The sequence below is a fragment of the Ranitomeya variabilis genome, chromosome 1 (genome assembly GCF_051348905.1).
Source record: "Ranitomeya variabilis isolate aRanVar5 chromosome 1, aRanVar5.hap1, whole genome shotgun sequence".
Lineage (NCBI taxonomy): Eukaryota > Metazoa > Chordata > Amphibia > Anura > Dendrobatidae > Ranitomeya > Ranitomeya variabilis.
In genome coordinates, this window is record NC_135232.1 from 42,295,693 (window position 1) to 42,323,670 (window position 27,978).

General features: G+C 45.8%; 1 protein-coding gene across 2 annotated transcripts; it reads right to left on the minus strand.

Annotated features, from left to right (window-relative positions):
• Positions 1-1,879: 1,879 nt before the first annotated feature.
• On the minus strand, positions 1,880-27,130 carry NARS1 (asparaginyl-tRNA synthetase 1). 2 transcript variants are annotated; one of them, XM_077282544.1, is made up of 15 exons: positions 26,979-27,130; positions 25,683-25,765; positions 23,395-23,460; positions 23,026-23,118; positions 22,114-22,203; positions 21,729-21,807; positions 21,078-21,148; positions 20,319-20,405; positions 19,855-20,076; positions 7,707-7,906; positions 5,475-5,610; positions 5,002-5,115; positions 4,384-4,515; positions 4,121-4,252; positions 1,880-3,022 (listed from the first exon to the last, which is right to left on the minus strand). In XM_077282544.1, exons 1-15 carry the CDS (start codon positions 27,016-27,018, stop codon positions 2,891-2,893), a joined length of 1,677 nt encoding a protein of 558 aa, XP_077138659.1. In that variant the 5' UTR covers positions 27,019-27,130; the 3' UTR covers positions 1,880-2,890. The 2 variants fall into 2 exon arrangements, with proteins under 2 accessions (XP_077138659.1, XP_077138668.1); XM_077282553.1 differs by having other exon boundaries at positions 25,683-25,762; positions 26,979-27,051.
• Between the last annotated feature and the right edge of the window lie 848 nt (positions 27,131-27,978).

A 27,978-nucleotide genomic window follows, 5' to 3' on the forward strand; every position in this document is an offset into this window, starting at 1 on the left:
TAGTATACACCTGTATGTCATCTCCTGTATATAGTATATACCTGTATGTCATCTCCCCTGTATATAGTATATACCTGCTGTATGTCATGTCCCCTGTATATAGTATATACGTGTATGTCATCTCCTCCTATATATAGTATATACCTGTATGTAATCTCCTCCTGTATATAGTATATACCTGTGTGTCATCTCCTCCTATATATAGTATATACCTGTATGTCATCTCCTCCTATACATAGCATATACCTGTATGTCATCTGCTCCTGTATATAGTATATACCTGTGTGTCATCTCCTCCTGTATATAGTATATACCTGTATGTCATCTCCTGCTGTATGTAGTATGTACCTGTATGTCATCTCCTCCTCTATATAGTATATACCTGTGTGTCATCTCTCCTGTATATAGTATATATCTGTGTGTCATCTCCTCCTGTATATAGTATATACCTGTAGGTCATCTCCTCCTATACATAGCATATACCTGTGTGTCATCTCCTCCTGTATATAGTATATATCTGTGTGTCATCTCCTCCTGTATTAGACCTCGTTCACACGTTATTTGCTCAGTATTTTTACCTCAGTATTTGTAAGCTAAATTGGCAGCCTGATAAATCCCCAGCCAACAGGAAGCCCTCCCCCCTGGCAGTATATATTAGCTCACACATACACATAATAGACTGGTCATGTGACTGACAGCTGCCGGATTCCTATATGGTACATTTGTTGCTCTTGTAGTTTGTCTGATTAATCAGATTTTTATTTTTGAAGGATAATACCAGACTTGTGTGTGTTTTAGGGCGAGTTTCGTGTGTCAAGTTGTGTGTGTGTTGAGTTGCGTGTGGCGACATGCATGTAGCGACTTTTGTGAGATGAGTTTTGTGTGGCGACATGCGTGTAGCAAGTTTTTGTGTGTCGAGTTGCATGTGACAGGTTAGTGTAGCAAGTTGTGTGCAGCAAGTTTTGCGCATGGCGAGTTTTGCGCGTGGCGAGTTTTATGTGTGGTGCCTTTTGTGTATGTGCAAGTTTTGTGTGAGGCAACTTTTGCATGTGGTGCAACTTTTGTGCATGTAGCAATTTTTCCGCGTGCGCAAGTTTTGCGTGTGGCGAGTTTTGCATGTGGAGAGTTTTGCGCGTGGCGAGTTTTGAGCGGCGACTTTTGTGTTTCGACTTTTATGTGGCGAGGTTGGTGTATGTGTGGTGAAATGTGCGCTGAGGGTGGTATATGTGTTCGAGCACGTGGTAGTGTGTGGCGCATTTTGTGTGTGTGTTCATATCCCCGTGGTGGTGTGGTGATTATCCCATGTCGAGGCCCCACCTTAGCAACTGTACAGTATATACTCTTTGGCGCCATCGCTCTCACTCTTTAAGTCCCCCTTGTTCACATCTGGCAGCTGTTAATTTGCCTCCAACACTTTTCCTTTCACTTTTTCCCCCCATTATGTAGATAGGGGCAAAATTGTTTGAATTGGAAAGCGCGGGGTTAAAATTTCACCTCACAACATAGCCTATGACGCTCTCGGGGACCAGACGTGTGACTGCAAAATGTTGTGGCTGTAGCTGCGACGGTTCAGAGGCCAATCCCGGACATACATACATACATACATACACACATTCAGCTTTATATATTAGATTAAAGGGATTGCCCACCTCCTGGGACATTTTTCTCCATTACTTTTACATTATATAGGAAACAGTTGCAAAAATGATTTTTAGCCTCAGATACATGTATTTATGCACAAACAAAGGGGTGGTCTCTAAATGTATACTGACAATGTTGGTTTTTTTAAGGGGCCCTTAAATCTAAGACGTCACTTTTCCATGACACAGTACAGACTTGTGCGTGTAGATGCAATACTCAGAAGCGCGCAGACATGTGCTGATCTCCAGATAACCCTTTATTTTGTGTCTGGATGCCATGGACTGGCACCAGGAACATGCAATGCTATGGAAAGAAGAAAAAAAAAAAATACAGAACAGCGATGAATGATCCAAAATGACGTTCTTCAGGGGTCCCAGGCAGCTTCATAACAATAGGAGGGGCGGACATTACTGTCTCCAACATTCAGTCAATATGCGAATGTTATAAATAACCAGCAGGGGGCGACAATAAATACGCGTCTTATAGGGAAGTTCTATGTAAATGAATAGTTTTACAAAAATCTGATTAATAAGGCAAAAAGAAGAGGGGAATCGCTTTGATGCAGCCATGGACCGCCGGTTTCCGCTCACAGCCATCCCTCCAGACTCCTGTACACATGCATGCTCAGCAGAAAGCAGCGTGATCACCTAAGCGCTGGGTCATGCCCTTCTTTTACCCAAGTTTTCCTTATTAATCAGATTTTTTATAATAAAAAAAAAAATGCTTAAAAAAATGAATAAATACCCATAAAAAACAGAAAAAAAAATTAACAGGTTACTGCAGTGCACATCCGACTGGATCTGCAGATGTAGCAGAGCTGAAGGAGTCATTAGGTGGGACATTACAGACGCTGGCACAACTGGTTTATCAAAATTCTCGTCCGGACAGTGAAGTGGATTTCTGATGGAAAGAGTTTGAGGAGGAATTTGGGGCAGAATTTCTCCAAAACACTCCTAGAATGTAGATGAGCCTGGGATGTCGCCCCATGAACACCTCAGCTCTGCTACTTCCGGGCCTGATGATCCGAATACAGAGATCCATTGTGTGACTGCTCAGGACAGGGGAGGGTGGAGCGGGCACATTGTACTGACTGGTGATGGTAGCACAGCGTCGCCCAACTATGAAGGAGATTTCTAAACATGAGGATTGCAGGAAATGTCCGGATAAAAGCAGCAGAAGTAGGTCGGTCGGTGGTCTATTCCGCAACATGAACATCCCTCTACCAGGGGACGGTGGTCTCTGGAGGGGGTTAAGGCTTACAACGCTGGACAAATCGGGGGTACAGGCAGACGTCACGGATGTGGTGCCTATTGAGGATCCAAGTGAGAAATCGCTCCAGACCCAAACCGTAGCCTCCATGGGGACAAGTGCCAAATTTACGCTGCAAAGCAAGACAGTGATGTAATACAATAATAATAATACATAAACTATAACAATAACACAATATATTAATAATAATATATTAATAAATACATGATAAATATATTTATTTATGATCTTCCTGGCGATCATTCCTCTTTTTTCCATCCATAAATTAAGGTGTGTGTGTGTGTGTGTGTGTGTGCGCGCGTGCGTGCGTGCACACACACACACACACACACACACACACACACACACACACACACACACGGCAAAAAAAAAAAAAAAAGAGGTATGATCACCAGGAAGGATCATGGGGGGCTGTCACCAATCCTAAAAATTAAAGGGAACGCACCAAGCTTAATGGAGTTTTATAACTTAAATTACATTTTTCAAAAACTCCTTAAAGGGTTATTCCAAAAAAGTCATGTTATTCCCTATCTGTTCTATGGGGATTTGCATGAGGCTTTATTTCTTATCCTTCACATGCGCAGGGAAACCTCAGGAAACCTTTTATTTCTATGTGAGCTCTTATCAGAGACTATTAGATCATTTAGGACACAGTGAAATGTACAAGTTGTCCGTGGGGAGAGTGACGGCGTGTGTCCGCCAGATCATTATAAGGGCATGCACGCTGTGCTATATATGAACACCAGGTGGCGCCGTACTGCAGCAGAAAAAAGTCAAAGTTCTTCACTGGAAGATTTACTTAATGCGAGACTCCGAGCGGAGTGAACAGTTTGGCAATTAGGATTTTTTTTCTTTTTTTAACCTTCTGATAATTCTTTATGGATTTTCCAGCGGCCGTCATTTTGCTGCCTTTGTGTTAAAAGCAATTTCCAAGAAAGAAAAAAAAATCTGTGATTTTTGGTGGATTTTAAAAAAACTTGAGTAGAATTCAATTCTACTAGAATATATTTGTGCGTCTCTACTCAACAGTAATGTTCATCTTTTCTTTTTCTGAGTTATCTGATTAATATATTTAATTATAGGATTTAATTTGCTAAATGACAAAAATCAACTAATTAGGATCGGCCATTTGTAAAAAGCGGTGTTGTGTCTGTCCGCGCCCACATAGACCTGGACGGTCAGAGAAGGAGATTCCAGGCTAGCTTCTCACCTGGTCGGTATACCAGTAGTACGGCGTCGGGTCGATCCCTTCTCTCTTGTATCCTTCTAGCAGTTCCTCGCTGTCCCAGATACGCATGGAGCCGCCAACAATCTCACCCACGTTGGGCATGAGCACGTCCACCTGTAGGACGGGGCAGAACATGAAGGCAATGACAAAGGGCACAGCGGGGCAGAGGATCGATAAGTCCGATGTGCCAGGGGCCGGGTCAATAGAGGGATGAATGACCCAAACAGACGGTGTGGTATACTCACAGACTCGGTGAGACGTCTGTCCTCCGGACAGCGCGGCATGTAGAAAGACTTGATCTCAGCTGGGAAACGACACAGCAAGATTGGCTCATTGATGGTGTCTGTCATCAGCCTCTCGGGGGCTTCTGGAATATCCTTATAGAAAAAAAAAAATATATATGTGCTTAGATAGAACTAATGTGTGTGCCGGATTACTGGAATTATGGAGTATGTACAGGTGAAGTATCAGGTGGGTGGACTCTGACTCCATCTGGTGGACAAAAGTGAAAACTGCAACTCCAACTGTAACAAAGCTGACACTACAAAGGATCCAGGATGTGCAAACTATGGCGATTAGTAGCCGACATCCAGAGAGGATCTCCAGCGAGGAAAAGCTCATTATGTCATAGTGCGAGGCCCGTAGAGACCAACCCCTCACACAGTATGATGCCCCTACAGCTCACACCCCACAGTAGGATGCCCCTTATATAATGATGTACCCATATATAGTACACTGCCCCCTGCAGTGCTCCTCATATTGGGACTTATCACCAACCTCCTGAGATAACATCCCGTATCTGGGACCGTCCCGCTGGATGAGGCACAGTTGTTAGATCTGATAACAATACGTTCGGCTCTTACCTCCCCAAACTCATAATACGTTCCGTCATCCTTCTTCACATCATGTTCCTTCAACCAAGCAATGGCCTCCGGGTAGTTCATTCTCTTAAAGGGGCGCTTAGGTGGTTTGAACTCCTACAAAAAAAAATAATCCTCTATATCATCACCCTATACTGCGGCGATGTACACAGATCACTCACATCAGTCGCCGTCCTCGGTGGAGCCCACAATATATGTGACCCCCTACAAATCTCAAACGTCCCCAGGAGACCATGGGGTACATTCCCCTACCTTTTATGTAGATTACCCTCTTCTTTAAGAGGAAACCCCCCAGAGACCATTTTCTTCACAGTAATTACGGGTGGGATCCCGACACTGAGGGATCGGTAAGGCGTTTGGTCCATCGATATGTACAGAAGCCGCTGATCCCAAATCTGCCCAATCCTCCCAATATTACCCCAATGGACGGTAAAGTGAGCGGCGCGGGGACGTACCGGGTGCAGCTCCATCACCAGCGGAGCCATGGGAGACCGCAGCACCCTGTCCACCACGTCACACACCAGGTCCTCAAGGCGGTTCAGCAAATCATCGAAGGACAAGAAGGGACATTCGGCCTCGATGTGAGTATATCTGAAATATCGAGCACAATGTGACATCAGTCTAGGAGAAAAACAAGATTTTGCTCATCCGCTCCCATCTCTTCTTAAAGGACCATCACATGGGAAGATTGAGAGTTTTAAAAGGTAACCTGTCAGCACGTTCTAATATATTGGGGTGGTGCTACAGGATGTGTAGGCGCTCGTACCACGAATAAAACGACACCTTTCTTGCAGCGGTCCGATGTGCCAGTCATGAGAAATCAAGAGTAGAAGCCATATGCAAATCACGCTGAAAGTGCACTGGGGGCGTGTCCATGCACTTGGCAGAAGCCAAATAAGCACACTGACACGCCCCCAGTGCACTTTCCAGCCTGATTTGCATATAATTTTTACACTAGATTTCTCACTACTGGAACATCGTATCTTAACAAAAAAGGTCTCATTTTTATTGAGGGATAAGCGGCTACACATCCATACCGCCGCGTCCATATGTAAAAATGTGTGACGGGTTCCCTTTAAAGGGGTTATCCGAGATTCAGTGCAAGTGATCTAAGAGCAGTAAACAGTATAATCACCGCCGACCCTGCAGTGATGATATCCTGCACACTATCAGCAGGTATGTGTGCAAGAAACATGAACGCTGAGCCCAATGATTGGCTGCAGGGGTCACATGATGAATGTGATGTCATTGTAGCGGGAAAGGTTATAAAAGAGGGAGGGGTAAAAGTTACTAACAGCGGTAGTCATGTGATTCGTGAACGTGATGTCATCACTGCAGGAACACAGGATTAAACAGGTGACTTGATTTTTCCATTTTAAAGGGGTTGTCCATTTCTGAAGACCATTTTATTTTTTTTTAACTTTAATACATGTATTTGTGTCTAAAAATAACTTCAGCAATGTCATTACAAATTCTGCATCATTTTAGAGGCTCATGGCTTCACTGCATACTCAGGTTTCAGGTTGTTTGTGGTCAAAAATTAGAAAGTCAACTAAATGGAGTCTATTTATAAAAAATGTGGGCAAATGTCTGTATGGAGCATCTTATGGGGCCATAATCAACATTTGTGCAGCATTATATGGGGCATCTTTTAATATGGAGCATCTTATGGGGCCATCATGAACTGTATGGAGCATTATATGGGGCTCCTGATTCAATATGGATATTCAAAAACACTTAACCTACTGAGGTCTCAATTAATTTTACTTTTATTGGTATCTATTTTTACATACCAGTAGCTGCTGCATTTTCCACCCTAGGCTTATACAATTGCAAAATTAGGGGGTCGGCGTATACATATACATATATATATATATATATATATATATATATATATATATATTTTTTTTTTTTTTTTAATTTTAGTTTTTTTTGTTCCAAACTTTTCTACTGGACTTTAGGAACAAGTTCACTCATGGATTGTAAGTTAGCTCTTTCTTCAGCCAGCATTAGGCAATACAACAAAGAGGTCGTAGAAAGCAAACAGTGCAAAAAAAAACTTGAATGAAACCCAGGTGCAAAAATTAGTTTTAGCCTAAACTACATACATTTAAGAAAAAAAAAGAACCTAAGAAAGAAAAACAAACAAAAATATAAAAAACTAAAAATTTAAAAAAAATTGGAAAAAATTAAGAAAAATGTCCACAAAGCTGAACAACCCCTTTAACATTTTCTGCCCTCACATAAAATCCCAGACAACCCTTTTAATTTGTTGCTGCCCCCAAAATGGAGTGTTGTGGTCTTACACATTACAGATCTAAAACATAGTAACCCTCTGGTCTGACTAATAGGGGGCAGAGACCCTGATGCGGAAAGGACGCAGTCACTTACTGTGCTTGCTGTCAGTGAACGGCAACATGCTTCATCATACCCTGAGTCTGGAAACCTGCCCGGACCCAATACTGCTCACAGCGGAGTTTTTTTTAATTATTTTTTTTCTTTTTTTTTAAACAACGGTGGACCGACACAGTGTAACGAACAGGCAGGAAAGAGAATGTTCACACTAGAGACAATTGTTACAGAACTCCAGCTGTGAGAAGTGCGTCGTGTGAGCAGATTTGCAGCCTCAGATCTCCCTCCTGTGGGTGCCAATTCCCTAAATGCGGCACCATACAGCGTTTCCTTACTCTGCCAGATGTCGCCGCGTCCGGGACTGTTCGGCTCGATAGGACTGGGCGATGCAGAAGGTGTCCCCGAGTGCGGGGATACAGGTCTCCAGATACAGCTGCGAGGACTGGGTCAGGTACGCCTCTTCTCCAAAATAATCCAGCTTGAACAGCGTGGACCCTCCTTCTACTTGTGTCTGCACCAAGGTCGGAGGCGTCACCTGCGCAGCACGAAAACAGGTATTGTTATTTTCTAGATTGCACTGTTCAGAGTAGTAGGTTGGAATGTAATTAACCCCTTCACCCCCAAGGGTGGTTTGCACGTTAATGACCGGGCCAATTTTTACAATTCTGACCACTGTCCTTTTATGAGGTTATAACTCTGGAAAGCTTCAACGGATCTTGGCGATTCTGACATTGTTTTCTCGTGACATATTGTACTTCATGATAGTGGTAAAATTTCTTCTATATAACTTGCGTTTATTTGTGAAAAAAACGAATATTTGGCGAAAATTTTGAAAATTTCGCAATTTTCCAACTTTGAATTTTTATGCCCTTAAATCACAGACATATGTCACGCAAAATACTTAATAAGTAACATTTCCCACATGTCTACTTTACATCAGCACAATTTTGGAACCAAAATTTTTTTGGGTGACGGAGTTATAAGGGTTAAAAGTTGACCAGCAATTTCTCATTTTTACAACACCATTTTTTTTTTTAGGGACCACATCTCATTTGAAGTCATTTTGAGGGGTCTATATGATAGAAAATACCCAAGTGTGACACCATTCTAAAAACTGCACCCCTCAAGGTACTCAAAACCACTTTCAAGAAGTTTATTAACCCTTCAGGTGTTTCACAGGAATTTTTGGAATGTTTAAATAAAATTAAACATTTAACTTTTTTTCACTCAAAATTTGTTTCAGCTCCAATTTGTTTTATTTTACCAAGGGTAACAGGAGAAAAAGGAGATTTTTGTGTACTCACCGTAAAATCTCTTTCTCTTAGCCTCTAATTGGGGGACACAGGACCATGGGTGTTATGCTGCTGTCCACTAGGAGGCGACACTATGCATAATCTGAAAAAGATTAACTATGGCTCCTCCTGTGCAGTATACACCCCTGGACGGCAACAGCCTTCTCCAGTTTTGTGCCAAAGCAGTAGGAGGAACGTAACATGAATAACATAATTATGCCTGTAAGAAGGCAACTATGTACGAGCTCAAGAAACAATATGAGAACTCAACAGTTACAACAGCCCGGAAAGGGCAACAGGGTGGGAGCTGTGTCCCCCAATTAGAGGCTAAGAGAAAGAGATTTTACGGTGAGTACACAAAAATCTCCTTTACTCTGTCGCCTCATTGGGGGACACAGGACCATGGGACGTCCTAAAGCAGTCCCTGGGTGGGAAGCAATGGACGAATATTGTGCAGACAGGCCCGTACACTTAGGGCACCGCCGCCTGCAGGACACGTCTACCCAGGCTCGCGTCCGCTGAGGACTGGGTATGAACACTGTAGTGTTTAGTAAATGTGTGTAAGCTAGTCCAAGTGGCCGCCTTACACACTTGTTGTGCCGAAGCCTGGTGCCGAATGGCCCAGGAGGCCCCTACCGCCCGTGTAGAGTGTGCCGTAATACCGGCTGGAAGAGGAGAATTCTTAAGGCGGTACGCCTCTTGTATGGTGGATTTGATCCACCTGGCAAGAGTAGCTTTGGAAGCTGGCATACCCTTGTGACCACCTTCCGGAAGGAGGAAAAGAGAATCAGACCTCCGAAAGGACGCAGTCCTAGACACGTATATACGCAAAGCCCTGACAAGGTCAAGCGTATGCAGAGCCTTCTCCACTCTATGAACCGGAACCGGACAAAGGGATGGTAGTGAAATTTCCTCATTGAGGTGGAAGTCGGACACAACCTTCGGAAGGAAGGATGGGACCGTACGAAGAACTACCTTGTCCTGGTGAAATGCCAGGAAAGGCCGTCTGCAGGAGAGTGCTGTCAGTTCAGACACCCTGCGTAGCGAGGTGATTGCCACCAGGAAAACCACCTTCTGGGAAAGAAGGCGGAGCGGGACCTCCTTAAGAGGATCGAAGGGTGGTTCCTGCAATGCTGTCAGGACCAGGTTGAGATCCCACGTTTCTAGTGGTCGTCTGTAGGGGGGAACCAATCGGGAAACCCCCTGAAGGAAAGTCCTTACTTGCGGCTTGGTAGCAATGCGCTTTTGGAAAAGCACTGAAAGGGCTGACACCTGGCTCTTAAGCGAGCCCAATGACAGCCTGGTCTCCAGACCCGCTTGGAGAAAACCAAGAACTTTGGGTAGGGAATAAGGGAGTGGAATCTGGCCACGAGATTCGCACTAGGTAAAGAAAGCTTTCCAGGTACGGTAATAAATCTTGGCAGAGGCTGGTTTCCGTGCTCTGATCATGGTTCCAATGACATCTGTCGAGAGCCCTGCCTGGGTTAAAACTCAGGTCTCAAGGGCCACGCCGTCAAATTGAGAGCCCCTGAGTTCTGGTGGTAGAACGGCCCTTGTGATAGAAGATCGTGACGGTCGGAGAGACGCCAGGGGGCGTCTGCTGTGAGTTGTACGATGTCGGCAAACCATGTGCGTCTGGGCCAGTCCGGTGCAATGAGGATGGTTGGAACTCCCTCTTGTTTGATCTTCCTCACCACTCTGGATATCAGAAGGATAGGTGGAAAAATGTACAGAAGCTGGAACTGGGTCCAGTCCTGAACCAGAGCGTCTGCTCCGAGCGACTGCGGATCGTGTGTTCTGGCAATGAAGTTGGAGACCTTGGCATTGAAATGGGATGCCATTAGGTCCACATCCGGGGTCCCCCAGCGGAGACAGATCTGTTGAAAAATTTCGGGATGGAGAGACCACTCTCCCGAGTCTATTCCTTGTCGGCTGAGGAAGTCCGCTTCCCAGTTGTCCACACCCGGAATGTGGACCGCCGAAAGAACCGACCCTGTGTCCTCCGCCCAGCGGAGGATATGTGACACTTCCCGCATCGCCTGGGTACTGCGGGTCCCCCCTTGATGATTCACATATGCCACAGCCGTGGCATTGTCCGACTGTCTCCTGATGTGAGAGGCTGCCAATAAGTGATGGAAGGCCCTCAATGCCAGAAGGATGGCACGAATTTCCAGGATGTTGATGGGCATGGTCACTTCCGCTGGGGACCACTTGCCCTGTGCCCTGTGGTGTAGGTGCACCGCACCCCAACCCGTCAGACTCGCGTCGGTGGTCAGAACCTTCCATTGACCTGAGAGAAAGGATTTCCCCTTTGCTAGCGAGGTTGGCTTGAGCCACCAGTGCAGGGACCTCCTGGTTGACGACGTTAGCTGGAACTCCCTGTCGAGAGAGAAGGGATTCCTGTCCCAGGACTTGAGAATGGCTAGTTGGAGAGGTCTGAGGTGAAGCTGGGCAAATAGGACGGCTTCTATTGCTGCTGCCATCTTGCCGAGGACTCTCATGGCAAACCGGAGAGATAGATGGGGTTTGCGGAGGAGGGTGCGAACAGCTAGTCGGAGGGCCAGTGCCTTGTCCTTGGGAAGGAGCACTAGACCCCTGGAAGTGTTGAATAACATTCCCAGGAAGGTCAGGGACTGACTCGGGGTTGGTGATGACTTTTGTAGGTTGATTAACCAGCCCATGCGACTGAGAGTATCGGATGTGATTGAGACGTTGAGCTCGCAGTCCTTGAAGGTGGGAGCCTTGATGAGTAGATCGTCCAGGTATGGAACGACTACTATGCCTCTGGAATGCAGGACGTCCAGGGTTGCTGCCATGACCTTGGTGAACACTCTGGGAGCCGTGGCAAGTCCAAAGGGGAGAGCCACGAATTGATAGTGGTCCTGGCCTATTGCGAACCTGAGAAACCTCTGATGGGCAGGTGCAATGGGTATATGCAGGTATGCGTCTTGTAGGTCTATGGAGGCGAGATATTCTCCCTTCTCCATGGACGCAATGTTGGACCGAAGGGACTCCATGCGGAAGTGACGGACCCGTACATATTTGTTGAGCTGTTTTAGGTCTAGTATGGGCCGTACGCTGCCTCCTTTCTTGGGAACTACGAACAGATTGGAGTAGAACCCTCGGAAGCGGTCGGTCGTGGGTACCGGTACTATGACTCCTGATTGACAAAGCGAGGATACCGCTTGGTGGTAGGCTCGAGCCTTGGCTGGCGGTTTTGGGGGGACAGAGAGGAAGAACCGGTCCGGTGGGTTGGAGGTGAAGTCTATTTTGTATCCGGAAGACACTAGTTCCGTGACCCACCTGTCTTCTGTAATAGGCAGCCAGACTTGATGAAAGAGCAAAAGTCGGCCGCCTACTGGTGTGGTGTCTTCCGGAGTCCGTGAGTCATGAGGAGGAGAAAGTCTGAGATTTTCCTCCTCTGGGCTTAGACTGGCCTGCTTTTGACTGCCAGGTCTTGTCCGACCTTTGCGTCGATCGTGAGTTGTCCCTGCGTGGGGAACGGTTACGATTTTGTACTGGACGTGAGACGGACCAGCCGGAGGAATTCCGAAAGGATCGGAATCGAGTTTGGTTACGCTTCTTGTAAGTGCGTTTAGGTTTCAGTTGGGGAAGAGAAGTACTCTTACCCCCTGTGGCGTTGGATATCATGGTATCCAACTGTTCACCGAAAAGTCTCCCACTGAGGTAGGGGAGGTGCGTGAGGGACTCCTTTGAGGCTGCGTCCGCTTTCCATTCCCGCAGCCAGAGGATACGCCGAATCGTGATGGCGTTTGATGCTATCCCCGCGACTCCCCTTGCTGAATCCAGAGCTGCCTGGAGCATGTAATCTGCTACAACTGCAATTTGAACCGCTTGGTCCGACAGTTCAGAAGCGGATGCTTGGAAGGCTTGTAAATTCTTTGCCCAGGCCAGGATGGCCTTGGCAGCCCAAACTGAGGCGAACACAGGAGCCAGGGATGCCCCCCCTGCTGCCTCGAAAATTGAACGAGCCATGCGTTCTACCTGCCGGTCTGCTGCATCCTTGAGGGTTGAGCTATCTGGCAGTGAAAGGAGGGTCTGTGCTGCTAGCCTGGAGACTGGGGGATCCACTTCAGGTGGATCTGTCCATTCCTTGGTGTCCTTCTGTGGGAAGGGGTACCTCGCCTCCAGATATTTGCGATTAGCGAATTTTTTCTCAGGCTGTGAGAACTGTTTTTTAAGGATCGCCTTAAACTCTGGGTGGTTAGAGAAAACCTTAGGCGGCTTCAGAGGTCCTTCAAAGGAAATCTTATGTTCTGGGGCCTCTGGTGGCGGATCAGAAATGTCCAGCACCCGATGGATGGACGATATTATGTCCTCAACTAGCGCTATATTGCTAGGAGGGATTGGGATCAGGGACCCCTCCGTTTCTGTCCGAATCAGAGTCGCAGATGCCTTCCGAATCCTGTGTATCACTGAGGCGTCCCCTGCTGGGTGGGCTGGGGAGGAGGCCCTCTCTATTTGGGGATTGCGGAGATCTGCATTGTCTGTCCCTGGAATGGGACGGTCTAGATGACCTGGAGCTACGGTGTCTCTCTCTAGAAGGGGATGACCGTGTGCTATGGGATGACGCAGATGGACTTGATCTACGGATCCGCTTGCGGCTAGACGTGGATGTGCCAGGGTCATCTTGTCCCTGAGGCAAGTTCTCCCTTTGCTGGGTAACGGTCATAGCCGGGGCATGACCCTGCAGAGCCTGAAGCAATGTGGAAGTTAGGTTATCTATAGACTGCGTCATAGATTGCGACATCTGAGTAGCCCATTCCGGCGTGGCATTAGACACCGAGGCATTGGCAGGGGCTTCTTGAGGCTGTGACAAATTAGTTTGTATACAGTTCTGACAATGCGGGTACGTGCTACTACTGGGGAGAGCGGTCCCGCAGGCTGTGCAGAATGCATAATAGCAGTTCTGCCTGGTTCTCTTGGACCGTGAGCCCTGCATAGTGCACAAAGTGCAGAGGTGCTGCCAGCAGATGGACCTTACAGGGGTAGAGAACCAACAGGGGAGCCTTATAGGTAATATGGATTCACAGCTGAGTAAAAAGAACCCAGCTGTGATCTTACCCCACCAGTGTGCCCCGAGGTCCAGCGCCGAAGATCCACAGTCCTGTGCCCCCCGGAGACTGGCTGCCTGGTCCTGGTCCTGCAGACCGGGAGATGCAGGGTTAATCTGCAGCCGAAAATGGCTGCAGAGACAGAGAAGAGAGGAGGAGAAGGGGGCGGAGAGCTGGAAAAAGGCGGCAAGGCTGTGTAAAAACACGCCCTTTCTGTCTCGATCCGCCCCTTGTATGACACGGTAGAGTGTCATATTTGTCATCCGGGGGGCGGGCCGGAGGCTGCTGCTTCAGCTAGGCCGAAGCCGGGGCCTAAATTAGATGCCTGAGGCCCAGAAGGGCTCCAGGCCGGCGCGAAAATCCGGGAGGGGGTCGGATCTGAACCGGACCCCTCCGGATTTAAAGGCAGGATAGCGGTGGGGCTGTAAGCGAGAGGGGGGCCCTGTGAGGGGTCCCCCTGAGGCAGTATAGAGGTGGTGCTGCCGCAGAGACAGGGAAGCAAGGAGCCCTGTGTCTGTATGTGCCATGCCTGCCTGCACTCCCCCCGGCCCCAACAGGAGCCCGCAGCTGGGCTGGGGTCCCTGGATGCAGGCGCAGTGTGCTGGCCCATTGCTGGGAGCTGTAGAATGCTGCCTGTACAGGCCCTACCTGAGGTGTCTCAACCTAATACCCCCAGAGGGGGATAGGGAGGGTGCTTTGTCACACCTTCAGGGGCCTTTATCCTCGCCTCAACCTCAACCCAGAAACCAAAAGGAATTGGGGAAGGAGGGGGGGTCTCGACTTCGAACCAGCACCCGAGGGGCTGGGGAAGGAGCAGCATGGGGAATAGCCATCTCAACTTCAACTGGGCACCCCATAATAGGGGGCCGAGGAAGGAGCCATGCCGGGAGTCTCACAGGAGACCCTCTTTTCTTCATCTGTAATCCCGTCGGAAAACGGAGTAAAAATCTTTAGGTGTGCCTCCTTTGCGACACTAAGCAAAAACTGGAGAAGGCTGTTGCCGTCCAGGGGTGTATACTGCACAGGAGGAGCCATAGTTAATCTTTTTCAGATTATGCATAGTGTCGCCTCCTAGTGGACAGCAGCATAACACCCATGGTCCTGTGTCCCCCAATGAGGCGACAGAGTAATAGACCCCAAAATTTGTTGTACAATTCGTCCTGAGTACGCTGATACCCCATATGTGGGTGTAAACCATTGTTTTGGCGCAGGGCAGAGCTCGGATGGAAAGGAGCGCCATTTGACTTTTCAATGCAAAATTGACTGGAATTGAGATGGGACGCCATGTTGCATTTGGAGAGCCCCTGATGTGCGTAAACATTGAAACCCCCCACAAGTGACACCATTTTGGAAAGTAGACCCCCTAAGGATCTTATCTAGATGTGTGTTGAGCACTTTGACCCAACAAGTGCTTCACAGAAGTTTATAATGCAGAGCCGTAAAAATAAAAATCATATTTTTTCACAAAAATGATCTTTTCGCCCCCATTTTTTTATTTCCCCAAGGGTAAGAGAAGAAATTAGACCACAAAAGTTGTTGTGCAATTTGTCCTGAGTACGACGATACCCCATATGTGGGGATAAACCACTGTTTGGGCGCATAGCAGAGCTCGGAAGGGAAGGAGCGCTATTTTACTTTTCAATGCAAAATTGACTGGAATTAAGATGGGATGCCATGTTGCGTTTGGAGAGCCCCTGATGTGCCTAAACATTAAAAACCCCCACAAGTGACACCATTTTGGAAAGTAGACCCCCTAAGGAACTTATCTAGATGTGTGGTGAGCACTTTGACCCAACAAGTGCTTCACAGAAGTTTATAATGCAGAGCCGTAAAAATAAAAAATCATATTTTTTCACAAAAATGATCTTTTCGCCCCCAATTTTTTATTTTCCCAAGGGTAAGAAAAGAAATTGGACCCCAAAAATTGTTGTGCAATTTGTCCTGAGTACGCTGATACCCCATATGTGGGTGTAAACCATTGTTTGGGCGCAGGGCAGAGCTCGGAAGGGAAGGAGCGCCATTTGACTTTTCAATGCAAAATTGACTGGAATTGAGATGGGACGCCATGTTGCGTTTGGAGAGCCCCTGATGTGCCTAAACATTGAAACCCCCCACAAGTGACACCATTTTGGAAAGTAGACCCCTTAAGGAACTTATCTAGATGTGTGTTGAGCACTTTGACCCAACAAGTGCTTCACAGAAGTTTATAATGCAGAGCCGTAAAAATAAAAATCATATTTTTTCACAAAAATGATCTTTTCGCCCCCATTGTTTTATTTCCCCAAGGGTAAGAGAAGAAATTAGACCACAAAAGTTGTTGAGCAATTTGTCCTGAGTACGACGATACCCCATATGTGGGGGTAAACCACTGTTTGGGCGCATAGCAGAGCTCGGAAGGGAAGGAGCGCTATTTTACTTTTCAATGCAAAATTGACTGGAATTAAGATGGGATGCCATGTTGCGTTTGGAGAGCCCCTGATGTGCCTAAACATTAAAAACCCCCACAAGTGACACCATTTTGGAAAGTAGACCCCCTAAGGAACTTATCTAGATGTGTTTTGATAGCTTTGAACCCCCAAGTGTTTCACTACAGTTTATAACGCAGAGCCGTGAAAATAAAAATTCCTTTTTTTTTTCCACAAAAATGATTTTTAGCCCCCAGTTTTGTATTTTCACAAGGGTATCAGGATAAATTGGACCCCAAACTTTGTTGTCCAATTTGTCCTGAGTACGCTGATACCCCATATGTTGGGGTAAACCCCTGTTTGGGCACACGGGAGAGCTCTGAAGGGAAGGAGCACTGTTTTCCTTTTTCAACGCAGAATTGGCTGGAATTCAGATCGGATGCCATGTCCCGTTTGGAGAGCCCCTGATGTGCCTAAACAGTGGAAACCCCCCAATTATAACTGAAACCCTAATCCAAACACATCCCTAACCCTAATCCCAACGGTAACCCTAACCACTCCTCTAACCCAGACACACCCAACCCTATTCCCAACCGTAAATGTAATCCAAACCCTAACCCTATCTTTAGCCCCAACCCTAACTGTAGCTCCAACCCTAACCCTAACCCTAGCCCTAACCCTAGCCCTAACCCTAGCCCCAACCCTAGCCCTAACCCTAGTCCTAACCCTTGCCCTAACCCTAGCCCTAACTCTAGTCCTAACTCTAGCCCTAACCCTAGCCCCAACCCTAGCCCTAACCCTAACCCTAGCCCTAACCCTAGCCCTAACCCTAACCCTAGCCCTAACTCTAGTCCTAACTCTAGCCCTAACCCTAACCCTAATGGGAAAATGGAAATAAATACATTTTTTAATTTTTTTATTTTTCCCTAACTAAGGGGGTGATGAAGGGGGGTTTGATTTACTTTTATAGTGGGTTATTTAGCAGATTATTATGATTGGCAGCTGTCACACACTGAAAGACGCTTTTCATTGCAAAAAATATTTTTTGCGTTACCACATTTTGAGAGCTGTAATTTTTCCATATTTGAGTCCACAGAGTTATGTGAGATCTTGTTTTTTGCGGGACACGTTGACGTTTTTATTGGTAACATTTTCGGACACGTGACATTTTTTGATCGCTTTTTATTCCGATTTTTGTGAGGCAGAGTGATCAAAAACCAGCTATTCATGAATTTCTTTTGGGGGAGGCGTTTATACCGTTCCGCGTTTGGTAAAATTGATAAAGCAGTTTTATTCGTCGGGTCAGTACGATTACAGCGATATCTCATTTATATCATTTTTTTATGTTTTGGCGCTTTTATACGATAAAAACTATTTTATAGAAAAAAATAATTATTTTGGTATCGCTTTATTCTCAGGACTATAACTTTTTTATTTTTTTGCTGATGATGCTGTATGGCGGCTCTTTTTTTGCGGGACAAGATGACGTTTTCAGCGGTACCATGGATATTTATATCAGTCTTTTTGATCGCGTGTTATTCCACTTTTTGTTCGGCGGTATGGTAATAAAGCGTTGTTTTTTGCCTCGTTTTTTTTTTTTTTTTTTCTTACGGTGTTTACTGAAGGGGTTAACTAGTGGGGCACTTTTATAGGTTGGGTCGTTACGGACGCGGCGATACTAAATATGTGTACTTTTATTGTTTTTTTTTATTTTATTTAGCTAAAGAAATGTATTTATGGGAATAATTTTTTTTTTTTTTTTCTTTATTTAGGATATTTTTTTTATTTTTTTTTTACACACATGTGGGGAATTTTTTTTTAACTTTTTTACTTTGTCCCAGGGGGGGACATCACAGATCATTGATCTGGCAGTGTGCACAGCACTCTGCCAGATCTGCGATCTGCTGTGCAGGGCTGCAGGCTTACCAAGTGTCTGCTCTGAGCAGGCACTCGGTAAGCCACCTCCCTCCCTGCAGGACCCGGATGCCGCGGCCATCTTGGATCCGGGACCTGCGGCGAGGAGGGAGGTAGGAGACCCTCAGAGCAACGCGATCACATCGCGTTGCTCCGGGGGTCTCAGGGAAGCCCGCAGGGAGCCCCCTCCCTGCGCGATGCTTCCCTATACCGCCGGTACACCGCGATCATGTTTGATCGCGGTGTGCCGGGGGTTAATGTGCCGGGGGCGGTCCGTGACCGCTCCTGGCACATAGTGCCGGATGTCAGCTGCGATATGCAGCTGACACCCGGCCGCGCTCCCCCCGTGAGCGCGGCCGATCGGCTATGACGTACTATCCCGTCGAGGGTCAGATAGGCCCAGGTCACCTCGACGGGATAGTACGTCTAAGGTCACAGAGGGGTTAAAAGAATAAATAAATAAATAAATAAATGCAATGCCACCATTGTTATTTGGGGGGTTTTATTATGCACTAAAAATTACCTGGTAATAGGATTCTCCAGGTCGGTGCGATTACGGCGATACAAAACTTACATCATTTTGTGTTATATTTTTTACTTCGTGGTTTAAAAACAAAACAAAAAATAAATAAAAAAAATAAATACGAAAATTCAGTTTGTGTCGCCATTTTCTAAGAGCTACAACTGTTAGATTTTTTCCCATCACGCTGTTTTTTCATGTTTTACCTGCTGAGCTGACAGTGACAATGTTACCATTTTAGGTCACATACGACTTTTTGATGTTTTTTTTTTTTTTATCAATTTTTAAGTGGTGGAGGTGCGATGACCGAAAAACATTAATTCGATAGTTTCCATTTTTTACTTTCCCTTAAAGAGTTTATCTTATCTGTTAATTATATTAATTTTGATTTGGCAAAACTAAATATGTTTATTTTTTAACCAGTTCAGGACCGGGCCATATCAGATAGGAGATATGGTGTCAGTAACAGATCTCTCCCCACTAGAACAGTGCATCATGACTACATTTTTTTTGCTTCCTTTTTGTTTCTTTTTTCCTCCTCTAAAAGCTAAGTGCGTCTTATAGTCTGAAAAATATGGGACTTGTATTTTTCACTTTTTTTTTTTTTTTTTTATGGCTACATAGGACCACTGAAATGCATTTTAAAATGTGTTACCCGCTCTATAACAATTATTTTGACACATTGGACACTTTTTTTTTTAACAACTGTTTTTATTTTAATTTATATTTCCATTTATCTCACATGCTGTGTTCCCACATAAGGTCATAAAGGTCCTTTGGAGGGTATTTCAACACATCTTTTTTTATTTTATATTTTCCCTGTAACTGGGTCTGGTATACTCACCTAAGTTACAGTGGAAATCCATTGTTCTGTTTGCATAGCACAGCTGACTGGGTCTCAGAACCAGCTCCTATTACCTCCCTACACCCAGAGATTACATGACCGCTGTACCAGGAGGAGGAAGCGCCGTCAGATCACCCTATACTGTATACACAGAGCTTGTTCACTGCTGTATATACAGCATTCGAGAACGCAGAGACAGTAATAAACCATCTCTGCCTTCTCTGTGTCTGACAGCCAGCTCCTTGCTACCGTACGACCACGTGTAGCTGCGCTACTATGCACTGATGTTTCAGAACGTCGCTGCAGAGGAGAGCGGGGAACGACCGAATGTTTATCGCCTATGGGTGGTCCGCAAAGCATAAGCATGCTCAGTCAAGAGGAAAAAAAAGTGTAAGTTAAAGGGAGGGTGGGTGAGAAGTTGTCAGCCGCTCACCTCATAGTAGCCTCTGTCAAAAAAATGGTTGCGGAAGCAGTTGACGATGGTGGAACGAATCTTGAAGATCTTGGACATGTTCTCTCCTCGGATCATCATGTGACGGTTGTTGAGCTGGACGTCCACATCCGATTCTTCATTAATCAAGTTATCGGCGCCGCCAGCGGGAGCCAATCCGATAAGTTCCCAATAGTCGCAGGACAACTCATGTCCACCCGGGGCCTGGAAGGACAGACGTCAGATCAGCAAAGCAGATGGGGGGACTCCAAATGTAGAACCATCTCACACAGCGGTGGCCACAGCGTCCTACCAGAGCTTCCAAGAAAATGCAACCCGCAGATCTTGTAGCCCCCCCATATAATGCTGTCCATGTGTCACAGTATATGCACAGTTCACAGCTAGTGTCACCTGTCACGTCCTATGCCAGGGGTCGGGGAAAGCACCATAAGGTTGGAAATCACTACCTGTTTTCCTTCTGGCACAAGGTCCAAGGTCCCGTATACGGCCACAGTGCTTTCTGTAGAGAGGACCAGCCCATTGTAACACTGGCACTGCAAAAATAGAAAGGAATATACAACACTGTCATTCACTATGGAAGGTGATGGAGACATATGACGTGCTGGGAGACAATTCAAACTTTTATGGTATTTGTTCATTTTTTACTTTATTTCTATGTCTAATTCCGTACTGCAGTACATAGTGACGGCACCACTTAGCTACTGCTGTACGCGACTTAGGTGGTTAAAAAAAATAATAATAATAACCGGTGCTATCTCCGACTGGTGTTAGAGGTGGGTGCTGGCTGATTAAATATGTTATATACTTTTTATTTTCCTTTATTTTGTGTAGTAGAGATAAATCTGTTTGTGAGGACCCTGGTGAGGTGGCCACGTCATGGTAGCCGGCAGGGAGCCCTGCGATCCCCCCCACCTACCTGCTGGAGAATATTGTGATTATTAGGCCCAGTGTGATGCATCATGACACAACAATGATGTTATGCCAGGTCTACAACTCATACAGCGTCGGGGATTACAGAATGTAGTAGATGGTCCCCAGGGATCCCGGACTACTCACCAGCTGCCAAACCAGGGTCATGTGAATCTATTTGCTCATCTCATATGAACGTACATTTTATGTGAGCTTCTACTTAGATCAGGGGTCCCAGTAACAGTTCGGAGGGGTCCCACTTTGTCATCTCTTCCATTATTAGTCAGGACACTCACCAGTTTCTCGCTGAGGACACACTGAAGGTATCCGGTCCCATCTCTTAGGACTATAAACATTAAAGTCTTTCCTGAAATGGAAACGCACACAATCAGTACAAATAATGTATGAATATACAAGCGGCAGATTCAGCTCTCCTGCAGCGCCACCATAGGAGAAATGAAGAATTACATGAAATGACTGGACTGTATAAAGAGTGAATAGATAAAGACTAGTGATGAGCGAATGTGCACAGACAGATAAGGTGTTATCCTAGCATGCTGGTGTGCTAACCAAGCGTCTTCGGTGTGCTCGAAAAATACGTTCAAGTCCACGTAGCAGCATTTCTCACAGCTGTACGACATGCGCAACACATGCAGGGATTGCTTAAAAGCCGCAGGGACTCAAACATATTTTTCGAGCACGTTGATGACACTCAATTAGCACTGAGCATGCTCAGATAACACCGTAACTCAGCACATTCAATCATCACTAATAGAGACGCTTGTTACGCTGGGTAACAAATGAGGATCTCAAATATTGTGCCTCTATCAAGTCCAATATCCCAATAAAGTTTTAGAAAAATGTATTTTGTAAACGATGGGCAATGCCTTCAGTTGTGGACAATTCTCCATACATGGAAATCCGGGCGATTCTAATATTATTACTACCTTGCCTGCGCAGTCTATGGACCCAGCCAAACACTTTGACTCTTTGTCCGCGGTAAGCTTCTAACTCCCGGATTTTTGCCTATTAAAACCAGCAAAAATAAATAAATAAAATTAACCAAAACTCTGGATAATACGTATTATAGCAATATTTGCAGTGACAGGTCTGTATATAATCATCACACGTCCTGATATAAAGCACCTGACGATTACACAGACGAGCAGCGTTACACACGCCGCTTATCTGAACGTGTAGCGCAATCTGTTGATTTAAAAAATGTATTTTTTTTTTTTTTTTTCAGCAGCTACAGAGGCATTTTTCTTACATAGCGTCAGCTAAATAAGAAAGATGGGACTTTTCCTCTGCCCCAAGGTCTGGGACTCTTACCGTGACCGGTTCCGGGAGATTGGGGTCAACTTCGATGACAATTTTTTTGGCTTCTTCCAAATTCTTTTCACGTCTTAGGTTGTCCTCAGCCTGGAAAAGGAAAAAAAACAAAAACTGAAGATTTTAATAAATACAATGCAATTAAACAAAAAATGTGATTAAAAAAAAAAAAAATTTTAAAAAATAAATAAATAAAAAATTACCAAACAGAGAAGGTGCATGTGCACAATCAGGGAAAGCAGTAGCTGCTCGTAGTATATGTTATTTATTTATTTTTGTATCATACAAGAGAGATGTTTCACGGCAGAGTCCATATCTGTCGGCGGGATACAGGCTGCCATATACAGGAGCCAGTATTCTGCACATTCACAAGACAAGAAAGTATGATTGTTTAACAGGGTTCCATAAAAATTACCAGACCCCTAATCATTCCAAAAAGTAAAAACCATCAACTATCTTGTTTTTTTTCAATGCACCAGCACCAAAAAAAAATTACCATAATGCCTTAACTAATTGAAAATGGTGGAAAACTCCACTTTTACAGTCTGGCCAGTTTTTGCAACCTTCCTACAATAATCAGTTGATCGCTGGCGGTCCGGTGATCAGCTGTGGATCCAAGTTCCTGCAGCGGCAACTATAGGTGAAATTAGGTATTACAAGGCAGAAAAAAAAACAAAAACATATCTGCTTGTAATTTATGGATGGACCACGCTCTCTGCTCATAAAGGCAGGGGGCTCTGAATCTCTTGAGGATCACCCTCCTATTTTTGAGTATTCTCAACGATCTCATTATATATATTCATAGATCTCCACTGATTCCCAGCGAACAATAACAGACTGGTGCAGAAAGGAGAGGGCTTATAATCAGTCTTGGAGGTGGCTGTGTATACACCAGCCCCGGACGCTCCTGACCTCTTTCTTTTCCTTGGCCTCATTCTTCAATTGTTCCCGGTTCCAGAGCTTCTTCACGTTCTTCAGTTGGGTCTTGGAGATCACGTCCCATCTCTGTAGGAGGATAAAGGGAGCAGATTTAGGATCGTAATTTAACTAAGCAATCCTGGCCTATAGTCGGCAGCACACCCCATTTACACAGGACAATGTGCTGCCGACAACGATTATTACCCAACAAACACTGATTTGGTTTGCTCGGCAGCACAGTTACACGGTCGATGATCAGGATCAAGAGCTCGCCGGCCCATCTTTACTTTGCTCCGCTCCTTATCTCCATATTATATGCTCGATGCGTGGAAATTAATTAATATAAACCAGCTAATGTCCCACCTCGTTTTCCTTCTGCGAGTCCACATAGAAGACTGGAAATGGCTCTTTCCCTACGGTCAGCATAGCCTGAAACAAAAAAGCAGGTCAGAAGAAGGCAGACGTGCCTACAGAAGCAGACTACAGAGCACTTGTTTGTATGGAGACGTAAGTATTGAACAAGTCACCAAATTTCTAAGGAAATCTATTTCTAAAAGGTGCTATTGACATGAAATTCTCACCAGATGTCAGCAACAACCCGTCCAATCCACACAGGAAAAGAAATCAAACCACAGCTGTTCATAACTAAGTTATGTGCAATAATGTGAAATATCACAGGGAAAAAGTATTGAGCACGCTTACTGAAATTTAATAGTTCATACACAAGCCCTTCTTGGTGATGACAGCTTCAAGATGCCTCCTGTACAGAGAAACTAGTCGCAGACATTGCTCAGGTGTGATTTTGGCCCATTCTTCCACATCCTGAGGCTTCCATGGGCTCCTTCTATGAACCCCGAGCTTTAGTTCCTTCCATAGATTTTCTATTGGATTCAGGTCAGTGATTGGCTCAACCATTCTGGCAGCTTTATTTTCTTTCTCTGAAACTGAAAGTTTCCTTGGCTGTGTGTTTGGGATCATTATGTTTCTGAAATTTCCACCCTTGTTTCATCTTCATCATCCTGGTAGATGACAGCAGATTTTTATCAAGAATGTCTCAGTATATTTATACTTCCTTCAATTATAAGACGTTTGTCAGTGCTGAAAAACAGCCCCACACCATGATGCGCCCACCTCCAAACTTCACTGTTTTGGAGTGATATGCTGTGCCTTTTGGCCTCCAAACATGGTGTGTATTATGGCATCCAAAGAGTTCAATTTTGGTCTCATCTGACCAGACTATGTTTTCCAAGTATTTCACAGGCTTGTCTAAATGTTGTTGTGCAAACTTCAACGCACTTGAACCTGCTTTTTGTTCAGCAATGGAGTCTTGCGTGCCGAGCGTGCATACAGGCCATGGAGGATGCGCGTTGTGCCGAGCGTGCATACAGGCCATGGAGGATGCGCGTTGTGCCGAGCGTGCATACAGGCCATGGAGGATGCGCGTTGTGCCGAGCGTGCATACAGGCCATGGAGGATGCGCGTTGTGCCGAGCGTGCATACAGGCCATGGAGGATGCGCGTTGTGCCGAGCGTGCATACAGGCCATGGAGGATGCGCGTTGTGCCGAGCGTGCATACAGGCCATGGAGGATGCGCGTTGTGCCGAGCGTGCATACAGGCCATGGAGGATGCGCGTTGTGCCGAGCTTGCATACAGGCCATGGAGGATGCGTGCCGAGCGTGCATACAGGCCATGGAGGATGCGTGCCGAGCGTGCATACAGGCCATGGAGGATGCGTGCCGAGCGTGCATACAGGCCATGGAGGATGCGTGCCGAGCGAGCGTGCATACAGGCCATGGAGGATGTGTGCCGAGCGAGCGTGCATACAGGCCATGGAGGATGTGTGCTAAGCGTGCATAGAGGCCATGGAGATTGAGTGGATTACTTATTTTCTTTCAAGCAATTATAGCTACTGATTCCAGATCTTTCTGTAGTTCTCAACACTGGGTCATTGGCTCTTGAACAACTCTTCTGATTATTTTTTTCACTCCTCTGTTTGAAATCTGGAGGGGGCAGCACCAGTCGTAGTCGGCTTATGGTGAAATGATGTTCTTTTCACTTCCAGATTATGGCCTCCAATGTGCTTACTGGAACTTTCAGTAATCTACCAATTCTGTAACCAATGCTATCAGTATGTTTTGCAACAATAAGGTTGCAAAGGTCTTGAGACAATTCACTGGTTTTACCCATCATGAGATATTTCTAATGTGACACCTTGGTAACGAGACACCTTTATAGGCCATCAGTTGAACCAGCTGATATTTTTCACTAAGTGGCAAGATTGTTTTCTAATTACTGATAGAGTTCAGCTTATGTCAGGAATTTCCAGGGCTTTTTGCACCTATCTTTATTCATGTGTTCAATAGTTTTTCCTTGTGTCATTTCTCATTATTACAAGCAGGTTTATTAATGGATATCTACGGTTTGGTTTCTTTGCCTGTATGGATTGGATGGCTTGTTACCGACATCTGGTGAAATTTAATGTCAATAGCACCTTTAGAAATAGATTTACTTAGAAAACTGGTGACATGTTCAATACTCATTTCACCCACTATAAGCAGTTTTCTTGTTTTTTTCATTCTATATGCACCAGAATAATAAGAAAATGAAGTGGCGACAATAATATTCATAACCTTTAAAATCCTCATACTACCTTTAGGGCAGTCTTAAAAGGTTTTTCCTTGGTTCCATTTCCAGTGGAATCATCCCCTTCTTTATCAGAAATGTACATCTCTGCTGTAAAAAAAAAAAAAAAAACCCCAATAGATGGGAAAGTATACAGTGATTACACCAGCAGAATAGTGAGTGCAGCTCTGGGGTATAATACAGGATGTAACTCAGGATCAGTAATGTAATGTATGTACACAGTGACTGCACCAGCAGAATAGTGAGTGCAGCTCTGGGGTATAATACAGGATGTAACTCAGGATCAGTAATGTAATGTATGTACACAGTGATTGCACCAGCAGAATAGTGAGTTCAGCTCTGGAGTATAATACATGATGTAACTCAGGATCAGTACAGGATCAGTAATGTAATGTATGTACACAGTGACTGCACCAGCAGAATAGTGAGTGCAGCTCTGGAGTATAATACAGGATGTAACTCAGGATCAGTAATGTAATGTATGTTCACAGTGACTGCACCAGCAGAATAGTGAGTGCAGCTCTGGAGTATAATACAGGATGTAACTCAGGATCAGTAATGTAATGTATGTACACAGTGACTGCACCAGCAGAATAGTGAGTGCAGCTCTGAAGCATAATACAGGATGTAACTCAGGATCAGTACAGGATCAGTAATATAATGTATGTACACAGTGACTGCACCAGCAGAATAGTGAGTGCAGCTCTGGAGTATAATACAGGATGTAACCGCTGCAGCCAGTCAGTGTCGCCTGGCGTCAAGGCTCAGAGCTGAGGCATGTGGTCAGTGACTGGCTGCAGCGGTCACATGCTGCCTGCAGGTAATCCAGGACCAGAGGCCGCGGGGGAGGGAGGTAACAGAACAGGTAATGGCGGTAATGATAAAGAACCCCCAATTAGCGTCGGTGCAGCGCCCCCCGAGGGGAGGGTGATGCAGATGAACCAGCACATGGTCCTACAGACAAAGGAGGAGCAGCGCCCCAGGGGGGAGGGGGTTAACCCCTCATTGTTTCCAGGCCTCTGCTTGCTGTCAGTGACCAGAAACAATCGTGTTTCCATCCATGAAGCAGTAGACACTTCTCACAGCTGAGGTTTTGCTCCAATGTATCAGGATCCAGAGTGTTATCATTACCTGACAGCAAGCAGAGCTCTTACAGTACTTACAATGACCGGTCACATGAGGCACAAGCACGGAAGGGGTTACGCCTCTCCGCAGTATAACGCCAGGGCTGCCTCTCCACACATTGCTACCAGTCACAATGGCCCCGGCCTGCCATATCTGTGTGGCCCCGTTCCCCGCTCACCTATCCGCAGCTGCTCGGTGTCTCCGGTGATCTCCTCCATGTCTCTCACACACTGTCAGCCGGTTGCATCAGATCGGCTTCCACTTCTCCAGTACGCATGCGCGGAGGTAGGCGCACCCTGTCGTCCGCATTGTGCCATGAGTCCAGTGATGCCGCTCTATCTCGCGCTGGAAACTCTATCACCCTCCACTAACCGAAAGTGTTACTATCTGTCGCGTATAGGCAATTGTCCGCCATTTTGTTGGTTGCTGAAACCACATTGATTTTTCCAGTATTCATGGCTTGTGCTAATTCTCACATCTCCTATTACCATTTTCCTTCAGTCTGCACAAAATCAGCCATTGTGATACATCTGAGAAATAAAGCCTAAATTCAGTTCGATAATCCAGTGCTCCGTGGCGGCTGGGCGGGACGAGGCCGAGAATCTCTAACCTTCCGGCATCCCCCTACGCGCATCTTTTGATCACCCAGGGCGGGTGCAATGTCATCTGTGCGTCCTGCTCATCTCTATTTGGACCTGAGGATTATGTTTTGTTCCTTCATTCACAGTCGGAGCCACCAGACTTTATGTAACTTCACTATGCGACATCCGTCGTTTTTGTTGGGCTCCGTTCAGACTACTAGGTTCAGCATCCTCCGGTAGAACAGTTACTGACATAGAGTCTCAGACAGGGCAGATTTGAAGACTTACAGGACAGCTCAGAATAACGGAATACTCGGATAGGCACTTGTAAAGCGCCATGGAATAAATGGCGCTATAACAATAAATAATAATAATAATAGGCACACGTTCAGACACACAGGTCTCGGATACTGCTTCAGGTACTGCCGGAGCAGCTTCAGGTGCTGGCGGTGCGGCTTCAGACCTCAGGGACCGCCGGAGCGGCTTCAGTGTCCGGGCACCAGAAACAAAAGGAAAGGGACTACAGGAGCAGAAGCAGGATTGGCCAGGACAAGGGGACATAACAACTCACTAGGAGAACACCTCGCTCACTAATGA

Bases quoted from the DNA above. Each gene is read 5' to 3' on its own strand.
- NARS1 (XM_077282544.1), bottom strand. From the start codon at position 27,018: ATGGAGGAGATCACCGGAGACACCGAGCAGCTGCGGATAG. The intron at 23,119-23,394 runs GTGGGACATTAG...ATCCTCCTACAG, and splicing joins ACTCGCAGAAGGAAAACGAG to AGATGGGACGTGATCTCCAA. The intron at 21,808-22,113 runs GTAAGAGTCCCA...TGGTTTTAATAG, and splicing joins ATCTCCCGGAACCGGTCACG to GCAAAAATCCGGGAGTTAGA.